Raw genomic sequence first — 22,696 nt, 5'->3', positions numbered from 1 at the left:
ACAGTGGGTGGCAGGCCTTGGTTCGAACATTTTTTGGTCTTCGAGCGCGAATATTAAGAACCTAGACCAGTGGATTTTTGTATTAAAGTACGGCGCGCAAACCGGTAGTGGATTGCTACTGAAGCGCCATTGTGGTGAGCGGCGTAAGCGCATCCATAAGGAGTGTGCATAAGAAGCTGCAGCATTTCCGCGAGAGGGCGCCACCAGCCTATGGGAACCAGTTCAAGCAGCAAGCACTCGCAGTCTAGTGCTACGTTCCGGCAGAGGGCGGGCCTTCCACACAGCAGCAACTGAGCACGACCAACTATAGAGGGCGCCACTTACGACTGGCAACATATTATGAATGGTTTGAAGAAACAACTGTGAGTAAACATTGTGTACTTGTAAAAATATTTCATTTCGATCTTCTATCAAGTTACAATTATTAGTGAAGTGTTTGGGACTTTAATTATTTTACGTATATTTAGAACATTGTACTTAGTTTAAAATTTAGAGTTAATTTAGACTTAGAATAATTAAGCAAAAGGTGATTAGACGGGGAATCCATGCCCGATTTTTTCTAAGTTGTTTATAAATTTAAACACTTGTAATTTTTTCAAGTTTATTCTTGAACTTAGAATTTTTACTGATTCTTATTTTTGTTTCATAAATTTGTGTTATTGTTGTTTAACATGGAATCATTGATTAAAGTACAACTAAACAACAAAAATATTATTTACAAGGGCAGGATCAACTTCAAAAAATCTCCTAAAGAAAGATTGACTCAGTTTTATATTGAAACTCGATTAGAAGCACTCGAGTCACAATGGTCAAATTTTCTTAATACTCATAAGTCTATCATCGAAAAGGCATCTGACAAAGATGCAACCACTAACCCATATTTTACGGCTGACGTCTACGACGAAACAGAAGACATTTATTTCAATTATAAATCAGAATTAAAAGAGTTGTTAAATACACAACAAGATAATTTAAATTGTAATAATTGTAGTAAAGCATCTCAAGTCACATCGAAAGTAAAGTTACCCAAAATTAGTTTACCTATTTTTTCCGGTTTATATAACGAATGGACGTCTTTTCGCGATCTTTTTGTTTCACTTATTCACAAAAATGAAACTTTGGACGACGTTGAGAAGCTTCATTACTTGAAAACACATTTATCTGGAGAAGCTGAACAATTATTGAGATATACTCCTGTCACGGCTTCTAATTACACGGAATCTTGGGCAACTCTCATTAAGCGTTATGACAATAAGAGATTTTTGTCTAATTGCATTTTGAAACGATTTATGAATCAGCCAACCATTGTAAAAGAATCTTCAAATTTAATTAAGAACCTTTTAGATACGACACTTGATTGTTTGCACGGTTTGCGTACATTAGGTATAGATGTGAGTTCATGGGACACAATCATAATATACATAATTAGCTTAAAATTAGATTCCGAATCGCGCAAGTTGTGGGAGGTGAGAGTTAGTTCGAAAGATGAATTACCATCTTTTGATAGTATGAAAGAATTCTTGGAAACCCGATTTCGATCCCTAGAATATCTAGATCCTAAACAAAATGTTACTCGTTCACATAATCCTAAATCGTTTCATGTAGCTTCTGTGTCTTGTATTCTGTGTTCTGGTGATCATAAACTGTGTCACTGCAAGGAATTCGCCGCAAAGGACATTGACTCTCGTCGTGAATTTGCCCGAACCAGTAAAATATGTTATAATTGTCTTAATAGAAATCACAATGTTTATTCATGCCGTCAATCTACCCGTTGCCATAAGTGTAAGAAAAGACACCACACACTTCTGCACCCTAAAACTGTCAACGCTGCTGTGACTGATAGTCCAGCAGATGTAAATGTAGCAGCTGCTACATCTTATCAAGGTGAGTCAACCACCCCTGTTTGTTGTTATGCAAATACTCATAGTCAAGGCTTATTAGCCACAGCTTTGGTCAACGTCGAATCGAGATCTGGAGCTGCCTTTGTTTTAAGAGCTTTGATGGATCAAGGCTCTCAGGTTTCCTTTATCACGGAATCTGCAGTCCAGCTTCTTGGCTTGACCAAGTTACCTGCTCATACCGACATACTCCGTCTAGGCGATGACGAAGGCATTTCAATGCCTTCCAAGTGGATTGTTAAGTTTAAATTGCAGTCTCGCCTAGACCCCAATTTTGTTTTATATGTCGACGCGTATGTTTTAACAAGGCTAACCTCACACCTTCCTGAGAGAAGGATCGTTCAGGCTTTGCCGATGGTTTCGCCTTTGGAGTTGGCGGATCCCTCATTCCATACTCCAGGCAGTATTGATTTGCTGTTGAGCACTAGAGTGGTCGGCGCTGTTCTGGAGGAAGGTTTGATAAGAGGACCACCTGGAGCACCAGTTGCTCAAAGGACTAAGCTCGGTTGGATTTTGTCTGGCGAAGTCCAGTCCGTCGAAACTCAAAAGCCGGCTTGCTACGGCGTAGTTGTTAATTCACAGGTGAATATCAATGATCATCTGAAGAAGTTTTGGGAGTTGGAAGAGTCGGAAGATTCTTCAAATTTGGGGGTTATTTTAACTGAAGAAGAACAGAAATGCGAGGAATTTTACTCTAAAACTACCAAAAGAGACGATACGAGTATCGTTAGATTGCCTTTTAAGACAGACAATCCCCAATGCAAGATTGGCAAGTCAGAGGATATAGCTGACGAGGATGTAGATTATCAACGCATTTTGTGGCGTGACAATACGCAAACTGAGTTACATCATTTGCGTTTGTTGCGTGTAACTTTTGGTACATCCTCGGCTCCATACTTAGCCGTGCGTTCCTTGCAGCAATTGGTTCATGACGAAGGACATGATTTTCCTTTGGTGGCAAAACGTGTTTTGTCTGATTTTTATGTCGATGATTTTCTGTCTGGTTGTGAGACTATTTCTGAAGGCGAACAGAATTATCGTCAGTTGTCCGAGTTGTTGAGTCGTGGAGGTTTTCAAATTCAGAAGTGGTTCACCAATAGCCATGAATTGTTACTCAAGATAAGAGATGGAACGTGTGATTGTGATGAGAACATTATCTTCGAAAAGGATAATGTTATGAAGATTTTAGGTCTAACATGGGATCGAAATTTTGATGAATTTCAATACACTGTCCATCTACCTACTTTGAAGACTCCAGTAACCAAACGGCGAGTGGTATCGGACATAGCTCGTATATTTGACCCACTCGGATGGATCTCCCCAGTTGTTGTAACGGCTAAAGTGTTTATACAACGACTTTGGCTTTCGGGTATTGAATGGGATGAGGAACTTCCTCATCAGCTTTTAAAGGATTGGCTCGTATATCGAGACAATTTACATAAACTCACCCAATTTTGCTTGCCCCGGTGGATTCACACTAGTCGACAGGATATTGAGCTCGAATTACAAGTTTTTTGTGACGCTTCCAATAGGGCATTCTCGGCTGTGGTTAATTTGCGATCAGTTGATTCCAACGGCAATATTCATATTAGTCTCATAGCATCTAAGACCAAGGTAGCCCCTATCAAACAGGTGTCCATACCTCGGTTGGAGTTGTGTGGCGCCGTATTGCTTGCGAAACTTCTAAGTGAAGTTTCAGTCACATTAGGCGTTTCGAAAAATAATTTACATGCGTGGACTGACTCTTCGGTAGTTTTAGCATGGCTGACAAGCCACCCCAGCCGTTGGAAAACTTTTGTTGGAAACCGCGTTTCTGAAATACTTTTCATTATGGATGGCGATCAATGGTCACACGTTCAATCGAAGGACAACCCTGCAGATTGCGCTTCGCAAGGTGTTAGTCCGATGGAATTATTGGAACTTGAGTCATGGATGAAGGGACTTAGTTGGCTCAAAAATAAGTCAATTGAATATAGCAAGGGTGAAGTTAGAAATACACATCTTGAAGAGAAGAAGGACAAATTTCTGTGTTACGTAGTTAATATAGGAGATGAAAAAAAAAAAAAAATAAATAAATGAATTTATTAAAAGATTTTCATCATTGATTAAGCTAACGAGAGTTCTTACATATTGCCGAAGGTTTTTTTTTTAATTTTTAAATCTAAAACAAAATTTTCTGTTAATTTAAGGTTTTCCGAAATTTATGAGGTTTTAATGTCGTGCATTCGTGTATGTCAGAGTCATTATTTTGGCTTACCTAGGCTTACCTCGCTTCATCCGTATCTCGACAGTGAACACATATTGAGAGCTGGAGGATGATTTGCCTCCTACGCGATTGCTTCATTGGGTTATTTTAGATAAACATACTGGTTCGGACAAGGTCACAAGAGTTGTGTCCTTGCGTTGCATATTAAATGCCCCACCTCAAAGCTGATTGTGCTCCCAGTCACTACACACGTGTAGTTGCATTATTGTATCGAAGTTATTTTTATGTATTTTGTTTTTTTTTATTATTATTGTTTACAGTCCACTTACTCTATTCTAAAACATGTATTGTGTCTTAAGACGTTACTGCCATTAATGTTTCATGGTGGGCGGTAACGCAGTTATCAATGTATGTAGTTTTAAGTGATGGACATTCTGTCCATGGTGGGCGGAATGTTAAATGTTCTGATTAGGTACTAGTTATAACTATTTGTCGCTAGAGGTCGCTGTACCGAAAACGTGTGTTTTTGCATCGCGCTATTGAATTGTTTGTTCATTTATCAAATACCTAGAGTATACTTAGTTCTGCTATTCGCTGAGAGATGGCATATTTTTGTTTTAAGCCATATTTACATCGCACTATTGTAGTTTTTTTGTGTAAACATATATTTGTTTAGAAGAATAAATTTTTTGTTGCTCACTTGGAACCGTTGTTTTATTTCAATCGTTCCCGAGAGACAGTGGGTGGCAGGCCTTGGTTCGAACAATAGTTGCTATTAGAAAGATCTTTATACATATCACATATATATAAAATCTACAAGTTTTACGTCTATTCGTTTAACTAATAATAATTAAGACACATTATAAACCTAATCTAATAAGAGACTCAATAGAAAACTTTCTATTAGCAACTATTTAAATACATAATAACATATGAAACGACGCTCTGCGTCAGAACGTAACAAGAAAACAGCCAATTTTAGCGACCAATAAACTAACAACTATTCAGTCCATCAAATAGTTTATTTTGCAAAAGCAATGTTTTGACAGGGTTAAGTATTTATTAGTATGTATATAATGAAAATACTATTCACACTGTGATTTTGTTACTGACATCATTTTTAAGTTACATTATTACAAGTTTTTAATCCACTACACAGATTGAATGCCAAAATACAATATATCATAATATTAAAACAGTTTCGTACAACTAAACACTACACTATAAAATCCATCACTTTGACCCGCACTTTGACCAATGAAAGCACTAAATATTAAATTTATGTGAATTTATCATAAATCGTTCATTGTAAACAATTTTGTGGAAACACTTGGGAGTCATATATTTACATCACTTTTGAAGTATTTTATTTATTATTTGTCCAGGTTGATAAACTCAGGTCGCGGAAGAATTCCAACCAATAAAAGGTTGATAAGCTCAATCTATCAAATCTGTTAAGCTATTGCATAGCTCCTATCGCGGGCCTTGAGCGCGGGGACCGAATCCAGAAATTCCGTAACGAAAAAACCTCACGGTCCCCACTCCGATAGGCTCGGAGGTGTGGCTTGAAGGCATGCTGTGCAATAACTTTACCGCGGCAGTCCCCGAGTGCCACACGTCTTTTTTTTAATCCATAGACCATATAATTTTAATGTCTCATCCTGAGACTACTGACCATATTTTCAATAAATATTGAGACATATTTTCCTTATTTCTCGTCAGTCAAGCGCATTAACTTAGTTCTTCGGATTTTAGTAATAAAGCACTTTGCAAACATATCTTTTTTGGTCACTTGGACACTTTTCTTGTATTCAACTTTCACTGGTCAAGCCTAATTGAGCCCGGTAACGAGCGCCACATTCTTATATCAGCACAATTGAACTCCATAAGTAGCGAGGTATGATTGTAAGGCGAGACGATGGGGTTCATCAAGCGCTGCCACACGGGGCGGTAACTCGCCCGGGCAAGTACGGGACATGGCCGCTAGGCTTTCCGCTAGATAGCGTTTGGGATCGTCTATACCTGAAAAATAATAGGAATGTAAATTATATGTAACTGTTGGCTTGGATTAATAAGTAGAGATTAATAATATAGACTGCATAATTGAGGCTGTTTTGTACATGTAAATGTCAATCAGTCATTAGAGCCTTTTTTTCCTTTACCTACTACTACTACTAGAATCGAACCCAAGATCCTTCAATCCTACACTCATCCATTGAACCACTGTACATTGGAGGCAGTCCAATAAATAGAAAAAAAAAGCCAAGTAACATTTACCTATATCTATGTACTAATATAATAAAGCTGAAGAGTTTGTTTCTTCGTTTGTTTGTTTGAACGCGCTAATCTCAGGAACTACTGGTCCGATTTGAAATTTTATTTCGGTGTTAGATAGCTCATTTATCGAGGAAGGCTATAGGGTATCATCACGCGACGACCAACAGGAGTGGAGCCACGGGGGAGAAACCGCGCAGAGCAGCTTGTTAAAAATAAATTTCTTTTATCTTTAACATAGGTTTGCACGCTCAACTACGAGCAGAATGTTTAAGAACCTATATAATTTGCACCTAACAGCTTGTAACTACATTCAGCAAGTAAAGAAAATTTTATTTGATTTGAATTTGATTTAAAAACCTATATAATATATAAATAAAATTCATATATTATACACTAGCTCTCCACCCGCAGTTTCGCCCGCGCAGTCAAAGAAAAACCTGCATAGTTCCCGTTCCCGTGGGATTTCCGGGATAAAACCTATCCTATTTCCCGGGGTATGTCCTTTCTCGGGTATCAAAATATCTCCATACCAAATTTCATGAAAATTGGTTCAGTAGTTTAGGCGTGATTGAGTAACAGACAGACAGAGTTACTTTCGCATTTATAATATTAGTATGGATTATACGTACTAGCAAGCGGGTCTCTATCCCCTGCGCGTGCGCACGCCAGTTGTGCGTACTGCGGCTGGTAGCCCGGAGTATCGTCCACTTCTATGAAATGGTCGTCCGGCAGACTCGACTCGTCCACTGGCAGCTCGAACACGGAGATCAGCGCCTATGGGAATATATTCATTATTAGATGGTATAAAACAAAGTCGCTTTTCGACATCTGTGTGTTCATATGCCTAGATCTTTTAGTCTGAAATAAATAAATAAAATATAAATTTAAAATGCATTTAGGGCGAACCGGATAACAATAGTTAGCATGAAGAGCGACCCGGATAACCGTAGTTAGGAATTACGTAACATATTTTGATAGTTTTTTTTAATAGAAGGAGTTAAGCGGGCGAAACGGAGCGCGGAAAACTAGTATGAATACAAATGAAAAATGTTGTTGTCATTAATTTGTTTAAGTAAATGCAGAATGATGATAAACGTTATGTAGAAAATTGAAGTTGTTGAAATTCATCGAAATATTTTTTTTTACAGTATATTGTAGTTTATTTTATTTGTACTATATTGCACTGAGCTGCACTGTACTGCATTGTATTGTGTATTGTCCAGACTGCCATTGCACCGCACGCACTATACCTGAAGCAGCGGCGGCCACAGAGCAGCCAGCGAGCCCTGCTTGAAGTGCGCGCTGTCGCAGAGCAGCTTTACGCAGCCGACAGCTGCTGCTTTGCGCTCGAGAGCCCCGCCCACCTTCTGCAGGTCCGGGATCAACACACGCTCCACGTACATCGCGAACATGCTGCAATTTAATCATTCAAATCATTCAAATCATTTATTGGATACCAATACATTTATACATACATATTAGCAATCTTATGCAGATCAATATCTGTACAATAGGTCATATTATATTAAAGTTAAGTTTTCTGGCCTTTTTAAATTCAATACTAATATAAAGATTTGCAGTTTGCACCTACGCGCACTAAATAGATAATATAAAAAGAACGAAATTAAAAACTTAAGACATGCGCATACTATAAGACGATAAAACATTATTTATCCTATTATTTTTAAAACTCTAATTTATACAATAAATATCATCATCATCATCCTATACGTTCCCACTGCTGGGACACGGGCCTCCTATGAGGGTGGGAGATTTGAATTTTTCATTATTTATTATTTTTATTTATTAACAACCAATAGCGGCAATCCAACGTCATAAGGGCCGCCGGCGACCCAGATAACCGTAGTTAGCAGGGAGGGCGACCCGGATAAGAGTAGTTAGTAGGGAGGGCCACCCGGATAAGTTTAGTTAGCAGGGAGGGCGACCCGGATAACCGTTGTTAGCAGGGAGGGCGACCCGGATAACCGAAGTTAGCAGGGAGGGCGACCCAGATAACCGTAGTTAGCAGGGAGGGCGACCCGGATAACCGTAGTTAGCAGGGAGGGCGACCCGGATAACCGTAGTTAGCAGGGAGGGCCACCCGGATGACCGTAGTTAGCAGGGAGGGCGACCCGGATAAGAGTAGTTAGTAGGGAGGGCAACCCGGATAAGTTTAGTTAGTAGGGAGGGCCACCCGGATAAGAGTAGTTAGTAGGGAGGGCCACCCGGATAAGTTTAGTTAGCAGGGAGGGCGACCCGGATAACCGTAGTTAGCAGGGAGGGCGACCCAGATAACCGTAGTTAGCAGGGAGCGTGACCCGGATAACCGTAGTTCGCAGGGAGGGCGACCCGGATAACCGTAGTTAGCAGGGAGGGCGACCCGGATAAGAGTAGTAAGTAGGGAGGGCCACCCGGATAAGTTTAGTTAGCAGGGAGGGCGACCCGGATAAGTTTAGTTAGCAGGGAGGGCAACCCGGATAGCCGTAGTTAGCAGGGAGGGCAACCCGGATAAGTTTAGTTAGTAGGGAGGGCGACCCGGATAAGAGTAGTTAGTAGGGAGGGCCACCCGGATAAGAGTAGTTAGTAGGGAGGGCCACCCGGATAAGTTTAGTTAGCAGGGAGGGCGACCCGGATAACCGTAGTTAGCAGGGAGGGCGACCCAGATAACCGTAGTTAGCAGGGAGGGCGACCCGGATAACCGTAGTTAGCAGGGAGGGCGACCCGGATAACCGTAGTTAGCAGGGAGGGCGACCCGGATAACCGTAGTTAGCAGGGAGGGCGACCCGGATAACCGTAGTTAGCAGGGAGGGCGACCCGGAAGACCGCCGGCGGCTCGGATATTGGTAGGTTAGGTAGGTAGGTAATAGCGCGCAACAACACCGAGTCGCAGGCCGTATTTATAGCATTCCTTGTTCGATTAACAAAAATTTACTTTCCCAAAAACAAAAATGGACAAAGTGCACAATAGTAAAAACAAAATATAATATAGAAATAATTAAGAATAATAATTTCATTACTTCCTATGCCAATGCCAATTAAAAATTTAGTTTCTTACATAGATAACGATATGTAATTGTTCAAAATGTCACAAACAATGTACCACATATTATAGTTAGTATATTATGTAAGTTGTCTGTTGTATTGTAACCATGTTTGATTGCAAATAAATGATTTGATTTGATTTGATTTTGATTTTGAATATACTCACTTGGCTTGTATGGAATCGATGAGATCAATGAGCGTATCAGCGCCAAAGTGTGCCGCGAAGAATCCCAAGAACGCGATGAGACCGCGCACGTATTTAGTTGTTTTCGACGACGACAGACGTTGGAACAGAAGCGACATTATTTGCTTTGTATACGGTTGCATGTCCGTCCTGTAAAATTATTTTTTATTTTAGAAACAAACAGTCATTTATAGAAAAAAATACACAATAATTATACATAAAAAGACCTATAGTTTCTTTTCTAAACTATTTGTAGTAATTACAATACTAATATAAATAATAATTTTGTGTGTAAATATTAATTTATTTAAAACTTGGTTTCCGCCGGCGGCTTCGCCCTCACAGTCAAAGAAAAACCCGCATGGTTCCCGTTCCCGTGGGATTTCCAGGATTGCGTCATTTTCCCGGGATAAAAAGTAGCCTATGTCCTTTCTCGGGTATCAAAATATCTCCATACCAAATTTCATGAAAATTGGTTCAGTAGTTTAGGCGTGATTGAGTAACAGACAGACAGACAGAGTTACTTTCGCACTTATAATATTAGTATGGAAGTATGGATTATAGTGTGAACAAAATGTATTTGTTAATGTATTTATAGATGACTTCACATTACTTCTTCTACATGTAGTTTCACAACACTATTAAAAGCGCCGTATTCATGTTTTTAGTGACAAAATAAACATATGTGTTGCTGCCAATATGAATTGATGACGCATATTGCAAAGTTAAAAAAAGTTTCCACCGATATCGTAATCAACTATTGCTCAACAAATGTTTACAACGAATATCAGGTATCACCTTTGTATATAAATAGAGGTCATATTATATTATAATAATTGATAAGGACTCACGTTCCGAACTTATAAAGCAAAGTCTGTACAAGATAGAATCCCTCGTGATCGTTCGTTTTGGACGCGATGAGTTTCTGGAATACACCCAACATTGCCGTCTGAAAAAAAGTCAGTGCATTAGTAAAACTATTAAACAATAAAAAAAGAACTATAGAGTTTCATGTCAGATCTTTTCGTAGAAACCACTTTCCGAAAAAGTGGCAAATGTTAAAACTATATTATGACGATTCAAAAGTGCGTTTGAGTTTGAATTATATGTTGTAAATGTAAATACACCGTTAGAAGTGATGAAACTGGTCAGAAACCAGCAATAAACCTTCATATATAGCTCTAGACCTGTCCACGACCAAACCAACTACTTCCCCTGACTATTTTCGCCTTCTACCCACTTTTTCCACCTCTCTCCCACAAATTTCTCTTTCCCCCTATTTTTTTGTCTTTTTTTTACTTTTTCAAACTCCCCCAACTTACCAATTTGCCCGAAGCCCTAACAAGCTGGTCCTGCGTGGCTATAAAAGCACACAGCAGTCGTACAAGAGGCCGCACGTTAGCCGCCCGTTCCCACAGCGGAGGCGCCACGAGGCAGAAATATCACACCATATAACTGCTATTTACTGACCTACATCACTACCAGAATTGTTGGAATAGGTCAGAAACAAGCAGGAAACCTTCCTATATAGCTCTAGACCTGTCCACGACCAAACCAACTACTTCCCCCTACTTCTTTGCCTTTGTCCCACTTTTTCCACCTTCCACCCCAACTTTTTCAACCTCCCCAACTTACCAATTTCCCCGAAGCCCTAACAAGCTGGTCCTGCGTGGCTATAAAAGCGCACAGCAGTCGTACAAGCGGTCGCACGTTAGCAGCTCGTTCCCACAGCGGAGGCGCCACGAGGCAGGGCAGGAGCGCCGCGTACGCGGAGCCTTCGCCCCCGCCCGCTGTATTGTTGGCACCGCGAAGCTCAAGTAATAAGGACAGCATTTGGAACACGTATGGCATGAACTCTGCAAAAACAAAAAAATTTAGTTTTGAGGTTAATTCCTATTTCTATATAAAATGTAATTCATAATTCTTTATTTACGTTAAACATGGTTTTTAGATGTTACATTTTTACTTATAATAGGTACAACATGTTTAGCCGTCATTATAAAAACAGCATACAAATTTTATAATTGTATATAAAATTTTATATATTAAAGTTGTATTTGATTGGATTAAATCTGTCCGTTTAAAGTCCATCCACCCGTCCTTTTTGTTTGTTATAATGTAGTTTTTTTGTTTTTTTGACAAATTGAATAAAAACAGGAGCAAGAACAATATATATAATGAACTCAGCACTTTATAGATTTTAATTAACTTTAATACAATAGTCCTGGTTTCTCTATAACAATAAAACATACCTTGCACATCATTTTGTAGCACTTCTTGGAATATCGGGAATAGAGCATCTTCAAAGGCCGTTATAGCACTTGGGTTTGATTTCACCACCAATCTAAATAAATCAGCATATTATTAAATCGAATTTCCAAATCTTTTTTCACTAGCATTTTGCCCCAAATTTGGTTGGATTTTTAAGATAAGTGAAGTTTAAATACATAATATCCAACTATTATTATAAATTCTTTGAGAGAACTTTGACTGACTGTAAAAAAATCATGTAACCGATATTTTATATCTATTTTACTGATATTTTATATACCAACCAATTAACGCTAGGAGAACAAAATTTTTATCTTTATTTTTTTAAGTTAAAATAAACAAAAGCAAGATTTATCAATAATATAAACCTATTAAATAATATTATTGTCACCAATCCTTGATATCTGTACAAAGTTTGCATTAAATCGACGACGCGGTTGGCGCAGTTGTAAAGTAACTGCCTACTGAGCCTACGGTCCCGGGTTCGATCCCCGGTCAGGGCAAATATTTGTGTGATGAACTCAAATATTTGTTCTTGGGTCTGGGTGTTATCTATATATGTATTTATAAATATTATATTTATCGTCGCCTAGTATCCACAACACAAGCCTTAATTGAGCTTACTTTGGGACTAGGTCGATTTGTGTAATAATCTTATAATATAAAAATGAATCTTATAATATAAAAATGAATCGCAAAATGTGTTGGTAAGCGCATAACTCGAGAACGGCTGAACCGATTTCGATATTTCTTTTTTTATTATATTCCTTGAAGTACGAGGATGGTTCTTATGTAGAGAAAACGTAAATATGTACCACGGGCGAAGCCGGGGCGGACCGCTATTCTTATATATAAAAATGAATCGCAAAATGTGTTGGTAAGCGCATAACTCGAGAACGGCTGAACCGATTTCGATAATTCTTTTTTTATTATATTCCTTGAAGTACGAGAATGGTTCTTACGTAGAGAAAACGTTAATATGTACCACGGGCGAAGCCGGGGTGGACAGTGGACTGCTAGTGTCTTATAATATTTATTTATTTATTTAATCTGTCCGTTCAAAGTGGATCATAATCTGGCCTAAGGTCAATCATTCATGTGAAGCTTAAAAAAAGCGTGTTCAAGAAATATAATAACTACATAATACTCACGATACAGAAAGCGACAATGTTTCAAACAGATAATGATTGAAGTGCGGCTTGCAGGGGTTCTTAGTGACCACGGCGAGTAGACTGGCCAGTTTTGGCAACGCTTCGCCCAAGTATGCAAGCGACGATTCCCGGAGGCACGATAATGTACGTAGGATTGCTGGAAGATATAAGTTTTTATTTATTTTGATTAGTAAGGGTAATTGTTGTAATATAGGTTGTTTTTAATATGTGGGAAATAATTATAATGGGTAAAATATTAAATCTAAAAAGCTACTTTGTATGAAAATGTATTATAAAATGAAATACTTGTCTTCAACACAAATTTAAAAATAAATAATCTGCTCATATGTCTGCTCGTATATCTGGGAAAATTTAAATAAAGATGTCCGTGACCTGAAATGGTTCATTTCGATATTCGACGAATAAGTTTTACCAAACCAAGATAAAATTCAACCCTACAACCACATACATCATCTTAACTTTGTGATTTTAAAATTTTATTTATTTCCTTCTTCTTATATTATACCCGCTATGTGTTGTATCTGGCCATTTCTGGTCATATCTCTGCACTGACCTTTCATGACATACTCGTTGTGCTCTGCGGGCTCGTTCGCGTTGCCAAGCGCAGTGAACAGAGAGTGCAGCAGTACTGGGGCGTGCGGTTCTAACGCAGCACGTGGGACCATACCGCCCGCTAGCAACTTCTCAACCGCGCACGCACCGTACGTGCAAACTACGCCGCGACCGTTTATGTGTTGTATCTGCAATATGGTATTTTTGAAGTGAAACTTCTTTATCGGGGTATCAGGGGAAAAAAATTTTGTGTAACACTTTTTCGTTACGCGTGACATATTTCCGTTACGCGCCGTCTTTTTCTTATCCCTAGCACGCGTGATTCGACGAATTTCTGTGAAGTTGCAAATAGTAAATTATGTTTTTGAAAAATAAGGTCATAAAGAAGTTTCACTTCTTACGTGTGTACACTAGTACACGCACACATTTTTCTATAGATATGATATAAAACGTTTAAATTGAAAAAAATTGCAATCAAAGACTTTTTAATGGATGCACAATTTATGCTTTAGTAGCCGCGGCTTCGCCCACGTGGTGTAAAACTTGACAAATTATATGTATACCAAAAGTTTCTTCTTGAATCACTTTTAAAAATTAAAAAGTGATATACGAGGAATGTTGTAGACTATAGAATCTAGATTCTTTTAACAAAATTCAAAATTAATATTTACTCACCAGTAAAGGTAGGGCAGTGATCAACAAATCGTTCGGCAGCAGAGTCCGGAATGTCATTATGTATTTGAGGGAATCCGCTTTCAACACTGGCATCTCGTTAACTGAAAAAAAAAATTGTATATTAATGCATTCATCTCTTAAATGTTTATAACAAACCGTATGTGAACAGATTATGTTCTGAACCGTGCAGCAAAACACGCGTGTCACCAGCGGGTTGCGTGACATCAGCGGGTTGCGTGACACCGGCTTGTTGCGTGACATCAGCGGGTTGCATGACACCAGCGCGTTGCGTAACACCAGCGGGTTGCGTGTCACCAGCGGGTTGCGTGTCACCAGCGGGTTGCGTTACACCAGTGAGTTGCGTGACACCGCCTGCGTGCTGCCGCGTGACGCGAGTGACGTCACGGGGTCAGCGCCCCGCTCACCTTGCGGCTTGCCCAGCTCGGTGAGCACGTGCGCAGTGGCGAAGTGCGCCAGGTCCACCAGCGGCGAGGCGCGCGTGACGCCGGCCGCCTGCGTGCTGCCGCGTGACGCGAGTGACGTCACCAGGAATAGCGCCGTGTCCTTGCAGCGCCACTCCCGGCCACCGCTCTCCTCGTACTTCTTCAGCATCGCCTGGATGGAAATATACAGATTATTCTCCACAAAAATAAACATTAAGAATATTTTGCAACACATTTTTAAATTATCATAATGCAGGCGCTAGACATGTGATCAAATACGCAAATACCTACAAAGTCGCGAAGTGTGGCACTGACATTTGCCTATTTGTTCAAAGTTTGAACACATATTTGAAGTTTGCCGAGTCGAGTCGGTTTTTCTGCGAACATCAAAGTAATCAAACTTCAAAGTTGCTTCAAAGTTTGTGCGCCCTGCCACACTTGTTGCAATGCTTAGTAACGCGCGCGCCGCTGACCGTAGCAGTTGTGTGTGTATATTTTGAGTGTCATAATGGAGTGGAGTAATGATGTAGTTATCGAATTTCTTCAGCTACTTGAAGCGGAACCCTCCATATGGGATCCAAAAAACAAAGACCACAAAAACCGTAACGTTGTAAACGACGCATGCGGCATGGGTCCGAATAAAAAATAATTTATCTATTACATATATATATATATATATATATATATATATATATATATATATAATAATTACATTTTGATATATATAATAATTACATTTTGATGTAAAGAATGAAACCAAAAATTGAACGCACTCAAATAAAACAGATTGACGGCGTCCACAAAATCGTCTTCCGATCTATCAGCCATCTTTGCAATAACTGTGCCGTAAAACATTTGAAAACAAGTCTAGCAGGCATATTTGTAATCGTGTTTGCGTCAAAGTTTTCACTTCAAAGTTTGGTCAAATGTTTGCTCAAACTTTGAAGCCAATGTGTAGCGCCAGCCTAATATGATCCTACAAATTTGTATGAGACGGAGTAGTAATAAAACGGCAATATAGCAGATAATAATCCTTCATTAGTAAACATATACTAATTTATCGACAACTCATACACAAGGTATTCTAGAGATGTACCTCAACATATTGTCCAAATATGGCCATAATTTTCTCCTCATAGTGTTGAGCCAGTGTCCTTACGAGATCGCAGGCGGCTCGACGGCGAGTGTCCACGTCTGAACCCTCAATGTCTCTACGGACATACTCCTCTGGATTATCTTCAAATAATTCCATGTCTGATTCTGCAATTATTATGTACATTAAATATTGGCTGTTCGCTTCGACACCGTATTTTTTTTAATTATTTTTAAAAATTGTCTCTGTTATCCTAATCCTAATGGAGACGAAACAAACATAATTAAAATCCATTGAGCCAAACTTAAGTTACATCTATACAAATATTATAAAGAGGAAAGGTTTGATTTTTTGTTTGTTTGTTTGTATGAATTGAATAGGCTCTGAAACTACTTGGCAGATTTGAAAAATTCTTTCACTGTTGGAAAGCTACATCATTTCTGAGTGACATAGGCTAGGTTTTATCCCGGAAATCCCACGGGAACGGGAACTATGCGGGTTTTTTTTTAAAACGCAGGCGAAGCCGCAGGCGGAAAGCTAGTATTTCATAATATGTATGAGTACAGAACTCAGCATTAAAATTTGGTAGTAACAATTCATGTCTCTTTGTTTTCCTACCCTTGTGTCTTGTTGTACAAATGTGATAAGGCTAGCCAATATAAATTTTTTATAGAGATAATAAATTAATTTTAAATTTTGAACTTCAAACTAACATTAATAAAGTAACATACGTTATCCAACAACAAATAAGGGAAAATATAAAATGTACATACCCCTAAATTCCATATTCGGTATGACCACCTTTTCACAAATACTGCTGAGTGTAGCCGGGTCTTCAAACAGGCTCTTATAACTATTCTTCTCTGCCACTTTTGCGAGGAATGTAAGTGCATTTGACACTAACTAAAAATAAAACATATTATTTAGCTAAAGGCATACATTTTTCTATGTTTATAATAAATAGTGAGGATGAAATCCATACACTATATTTTAATTTTTATAACGGAGCAACTATGGAGTTTCTTCAGTCTTGTCGGTTCTTCTCTGTAGAAACTGCTTTAAAAACTGGTGGTAGGATATTATAATTCTATAGTTAGACTGTTCAAATGCACTTATAAGCGAAGTTTAATTGATAAATAAATGTTTGAATCGCTTTTCTAACTAAAACAACACAAAAATTCAAGAAATCAATAACAAAATTATATTTTTCCAACACAATTGTTTTTCGAGGTTCCCTAAAAAGCAGTATACCTACCGCATCATATTTAGTCTGTGGTCCCGTAGACAGTAGAACATTCCAGACAGCCGTCACAAAGCCGGGAGCGTGCGGGCCAAACTCCTCTTCATACTTAAGCGCGTACAAGGCGGCACACTCGCAAATCTCAGTACGTAGCTGTTCCATAACACCGGGCTTGTCTTCATCGTCCTAAAACACCATAAGCCAATGATATGATAAGAAAAAAACCGGCCAAGTGCGAGTCAGACTTGCACACGAAGGGTTCCATACTATGGGGACCCACCTAAATATTTTTTTTTTTAATTTTTAGTATTTGTTGATATAGCGGCATCATTTGTGAAAATTTCAGCTTTCTAGCTATCACGGTTTATGAGATACAGCCCGGAGACCGACAGACAGACAACGAAGTCTCATTAATAGGGTCCCGTTTTACCAAATATTGTACTACCATACATGTCAGGGAAAAATATATAAGTATTTAAGAAGCCTTTGTTGTGCAAAAAAGGTTAATTGAATTATGTGTTAATTATGTGGCTGTGCTTGAATAAAATGTATAACATTCAACAAAATATTCACAAATAAAACTTGAGAGGTATCAAGAGATACCTGGATGGAAAGAATTTCCTTTCTCTATCGGAGACAGAGAAACACGCGCACGCCGCATGTCTTACAACTATAGCAAAGTGTCGCTACAACTTTTCGTCTTAATTTTTTTCGCCCCCTTTCGCAACGCGCGATAACGAACTTCGTTCCAAAAAAAAACCTAAAAATTCACTCACATTAGTTTCCAAGCACGGCACTTTAATCTGCAGCAAATTCAATAGGTTCGGCATCCATATGGGCATGTTATCTTCAAAGAACTCGGGCAAATCTTGATAGTTGAGTGAATAGAACACTTTGCATATAAGCACTAACGATCCGTATATAACTTTCAATGCTTGTGGGTTGTCTGCGTGTTTCGTCGTTAAATCTATGGTGGCCTGAAATATTAGATTATAACTCAATTAAAATGATAAAGTTTAGTAAAATATAAAAGTATTGTCTTATTATTATTTACTTATAATTATACATATTTATATTAGTATATTAATTGCTACTTCATAGGTTCTACTTGAAGTTTTGGAACAAAATCAATTATGGATAAGTTTATACACACAAGATGCTATATCCTTATATCAATATAAGTGTGATTTATACTGTGTAGTGATTATTATATAAATTAATTTATAATTAAACAATATAATAATTGATACTCACCACAAAGAGATCAGTGAGGGGTTTGGCAAAATTTTCCAAAACATGCTTGATCTCTTCCCATAATTTTTGTGATTTGAATTCATACCTGTATCTCTTGAACAGCGAGTGTGCAGTTCTTAGCACACCATTAATAACATGAAAATCACCTGAAATATAAAAAATGTACTTATTTACTGACATTGTTAATGGAACAATTTGCTATTAAACAATTTGACTAATTATAAGATTATCAGCTGAAGAGTTTGTTTGTTAGTTTGTGCTTTGTGTGTGAACATGCTAATCTCGGGAACTACTGGTCCGATTTGAAAAATTATTTCGGTGTTAGATAGCCCATTCATCGTGGAAGGCTATATCTCATGACCATGATCATCTCACAAAGACCAACAGGAGCGGAGCACTGCAGGTAAAACCACGAAGCACAGCTAGTATAAAATATGTTGTAAGCAGCCCCATGTGTTAATACATGCTAATCACCTTTGTTAAATAAATTAATTTTTAGTTGTGGTAAAAATTTTAAATGAAAATATTATCTGAGCTACAAATTTTTCAGTAAATATTTAAACCTTAACTGCTCTGAAAAATTGTGAATTAAGTGCTTATAGCAGTTTTTGGCAATTTCTCTTTCATAAATAAAACAATATGTCACAATAAATAAGTATTCCTACCTTCATAGTAAAAATATAAATTATAAACATAAAAAGGAAAGAAAAAAGATATGACGTGGTTTTCTTCGAACAAAACAATCATGATATTTAGTAAAAAAATGTTACCTGTAGCAAATTTCTCCACCATCTCTGTTATAAGACCAGGCCATTTCTCCGGGAAGTCCGATTTACCAATTATAGATACCGCATCACTGAACTGTCTTTGAATTGCTTCTGGCGATTTTAACATGAGCGACACTATGAGCGTTTTAATTGTTGTTCTATCTGATGCGTGTATACAATCCCTTCCATCTTCTTCCTACAAATTTTGAAACATAATCATTTTATTTCATTTTAGAAGTAACTAGCTTTTAAATAGCGGCTTCACCTGTTTTGTCTAAAACCTAATAAATTATACACTAAAACCTTCCTTGAGAATCACTAACTATAAAAAAATAGCATCAAAATCCGTTGCCTAGTCTTAAAGATATAAGCATACAGGGATATATGTGCAGATAAAGTGACTTTGTTTTATAGTATGCAGTGATGTATGGATACAAGTTTAAATTATTCATCAGTATTAAAAAATATTATAGCTTAACCAAGTTTTCTAATAGGCTCTTTGTAAGACTATTTCACAAAATCTAACAATAAGAAAGAGTAAGTTTGAAAAAAACTCTAACATATTATTCAAATAGAAGTATAAAACTTACCACAGCCCAATTACGCTTGATATAGTTCTTAAAAGTGACAGCTGCGGCAACTCTAATTGTTAGATCGGCTGAATCCTTATCAATGAGATGAAGAAGAAGAACAGCATAGTTCTGGTTTACTTCCACACCCTCCAAAAACTTTTCAGCTATGGAATAATAACAGAAACATTATTTTCATTGAAATCCTTTGGGGAGGAACTGAAGTTTAACCTTTAGAAGGAATAGTTGCTACTTGTGTATGACAGGGACATAGATGGCTCTATAAGGCATATCAATGATGTGGGTTACAAGCCACGCTTCGGCAGGGGCATGGACAGTTAGTTAGGTAGGTGGTATCCAAGAACAATTATTTGCAACCAATACATATTATGTTTGAGAAAAAAAAATATACACAATATAATTATAATTATTCAATAATATAGTCGGATACATAAAACACCTCAAGAGTCTTCATAATACGATGAACTTGAAATTCGAATGATTCGATATACATATATAATTTTATATGTACTCGACATATATAATAGGTTACTTTGTGTACACACAATCACAATTTTTAACCAACATACAATTTTTGCAAGTAACAAATGCATACGAATTAGTAGATTATCAAATATAGTTTAACCAACGAACGAAATCTAAGTAGCTGCTCATTTGCAAAATACTCACCCGGTCTTCGAATGTTTGGATCAGGGTTTAGTGTCTGTTGAAGGTAATTAGCGAGAGTAGCAAGATTTTCGTCAGTGACTTCCATTTTTTATAACACGTAAGCTTTATAAATTTAAGTTTAATATATAAAACACAAGTTATTTCTTAATAATTCGCTGAAGAACACGGAACATGCCTCTATTTCGAACCGTTTAATTTTATTTTTGACACTGACAAATGGACAAGTGGACAAGTATTATCAAAATTAGGAACTAGAAAAATGGCCGTCCTCAGTCCTGTCAAATTAATGCCCATGTTACACCTTTCTAATTGAAGAGAAGTCTAAATTAACATCGAATCGCATTTAGCAAGAAAACATCCTAAATTTAGAAGTTAAGATAGTTTCTGACTGACTATCTCATTTATAAGCCTAATTAGGAACGAAAGAATTGAAATATGAATCATAATTATTATTTAAGAATTTTCTTATTAAGACAGATTACGACCTAGCTTTCTTTGAAGTTTGAATTATATACGGGCGTCTTCGCGAGATATAAGTATCTTGCTTCTGAATTAACGATGTTACGAGATTCAATAATATGTAAAAAGCTCTTAAATTAACTAAAATCTCTCGTATAAAAACACTATTCTATTCATTTAATTTCAACATTTAGGACAATGTGATCAGAAGCAAAATTTCTAAATGATCTTTAAATTAGTAACTAAATTTAGGAAGGTATAGTCTATTAATTGGAAAAGAATGTTTGTGGAATATTGAAAATCATGGCAGCACTAAATTAGTACTGCCAACTTACCCCGTTTTCCAATTACAGCACTCTTAGAGCGTATACGCACTATGCGGGTAGCCGCATTGCGGGTAGCCGTCCGGCTGACCGCAAGCACAATTATGTACGTAATATTCATTTCTATGCGCACTGCGATGCGGCTACCGCAGACCGCACAGTGCGCATAGAAATGAATATTACGTACATAATTGTGCTTGCGGTCAGCCGGACGGCTACCCGCAATGCGGCTACCCGCATAGTGCGTATACGCTTAAGGCGCTGACTCCACGAGCGAGAGAATCGCGGCGATATTATCGTCGTGCCACGTATTTCTATACACTCTCTATGGAACCGTCTCCACACGGCGATATTATCGCCGCGATGCGACGAGTGGCAATGAGCGCGCGAAACGACATTACATCGTCGCTAGCCCGCCGCGTCTATCAGCGGGCCCGCCACGCGCTCCCGACGAGCGCGCAGCGGGCGCGCTGTCAAACGCAGCGTTGCCTCTGGTCTTCTCGTAGTTCTCTTCAAGGAAACGTGACGATACCGTTACGAGTCGCCGCGGAAACGCTGCGATTCCGTTACGACTCGTGACGATACGCGGCGGAATTATCGCTCGTTCGTGGAGATTATCCGACGATATAAAGGCGGACTCGTCGCGATTCTCTCGCTCGTGGAGTCAGCGCCTAAGACAGCACTAGAGCGCATTATGCGGCATAATGCTCAACCGTTAACGTTGAATGTTTCAACTACAGCAACGCTTCGCAATCGAGCACTCTTAAGGCCATGCGCAGACGACAGACTATCCGTGACGCACTTTTTAGTCTGTGAAAATAGAACCTATGAAATTTTATGCAGTAACGCACACGACGCGCAAAAAGTCCAGCGCACAAAAAATCCGTGTAATTCGGGCCGACCGCACCGCGCCGCTCCGCACAAAAGTGTGTGAAAAGAATTGAACGTTTGCTTCAACGCGCGCTAACGCAGACGGCGCACACTTTACACGATTTCCATAGCGTCTACGTCCCTACAGCTCTGCCGACAAAATGATCGAAGATGTGCGTCGTGTGCGTTGAGTCTGTGAAAAATCCGCGACCGACTTTTTGCGCGCCATGCAGACTTTTTGTGCGCCGCAGACTCGATCGCACAAAAAGTGTGCCGTCTGCGCAGGGCCTAAAAGTAATGGCTGGTTCACACTTTGATTAGTGCGAGTGCAGGTGATGAGTAGTACTACGTGTGGACAGCGACTGTTTAGTGCGAGTGTTTAGTAGGCTGTGTAGTAAAGTGAATAGAAGCGTGTTCTATTTTTTTGCGAGTGGACTGCGAGTAGCCCCGTCCCGCGCGCCCTCCCTTCCCCCTCACTCGCAGCGTGCCTGCACTCGCACTAATCACCTGCACTCGCAGTCAATTGGACACTACTCGCACTACACACCTGCACTCGCACTAATCACCTGCACTCGCAGTCAATTGGACACTACTTGCACTACACACCTGCACTCGCACTAATCACCTGCACTCACACTAATCAAAGTGTGAACCAGCCATAATGCGCGTGAATTGATGCGTGCAATCGATTTATCGTTAGTAATTTATTAA

The 22,696-nt window shown here is 38.6% G+C and overlaps 2 protein-coding genes across 2 annotated transcripts; one reads left to right on the top strand and one right to left on the bottom strand.

Moving 5' to 3' along the window:
- Positions 1 to 3,977, top strand: LOC149477355 (uncharacterized). Its single transcript, XM_089711022.1, has one exon. The coding sequence runs from the start codon at positions 672 to 674 to the stop codon at positions 3,975 to 3,977; it is 3,306 nt and encodes a 1,101-aa protein (XP_089567148.1). The 5' UTR covers positions 1 to 671.
- A 1,755-nt stretch (positions 3,978 to 5,732) lies between these two features.
- Cse1 (chromosome segregation 1) lies at positions 5,733 to 20,572 on the bottom strand. The gene is made up of 19 exons (XM_089710500.1): positions 20,334 to 20,572; positions 19,665 to 19,810; positions 19,078 to 19,270; positions 18,308 to 18,453; positions 17,830 to 18,030; positions 17,069 to 17,239; positions 16,587 to 16,716; positions 15,817 to 15,980; positions 14,703 to 14,892; positions 14,278 to 14,378; positions 13,604 to 13,790; positions 13,030 to 13,186; positions 11,860 to 11,951; positions 11,243 to 11,463; positions 10,459 to 10,556; positions 9,590 to 9,757; positions 7,632 to 7,794; positions 7,011 to 7,155; positions 5,733 to 6,126 (listed from the first exon to the last, which is right to left on the bottom strand). The coding sequence occupies exons 1-19, from the start codon at positions 20,416 to 20,418 to the stop codon at positions 5,972 to 5,974; spliced, it is 2,913 nt and encodes a 970-aa protein (XP_089566626.1). The 5' UTR covers positions 20,419 to 20,572; the 3' UTR covers positions 5,733 to 5,971.
- Positions 20,573 to 22,696: the final 2,124 nt, after the last annotated feature.

This window comes from Colias philodice, chromosome 25 (genome assembly GCF_061535455.1).
Source record: "Colias philodice isolate Cphi_HAF_F1 chromosome 25, ilColPhil1 Martin Lab GWU primary, whole genome shotgun sequence".
Lineage (NCBI taxonomy): Eukaryota > Metazoa > Arthropoda > Insecta > Lepidoptera > Pieridae > Colias > Colias philodice.
This window is presented reverse-complemented; position numbering and strand designations above follow the sequence as displayed.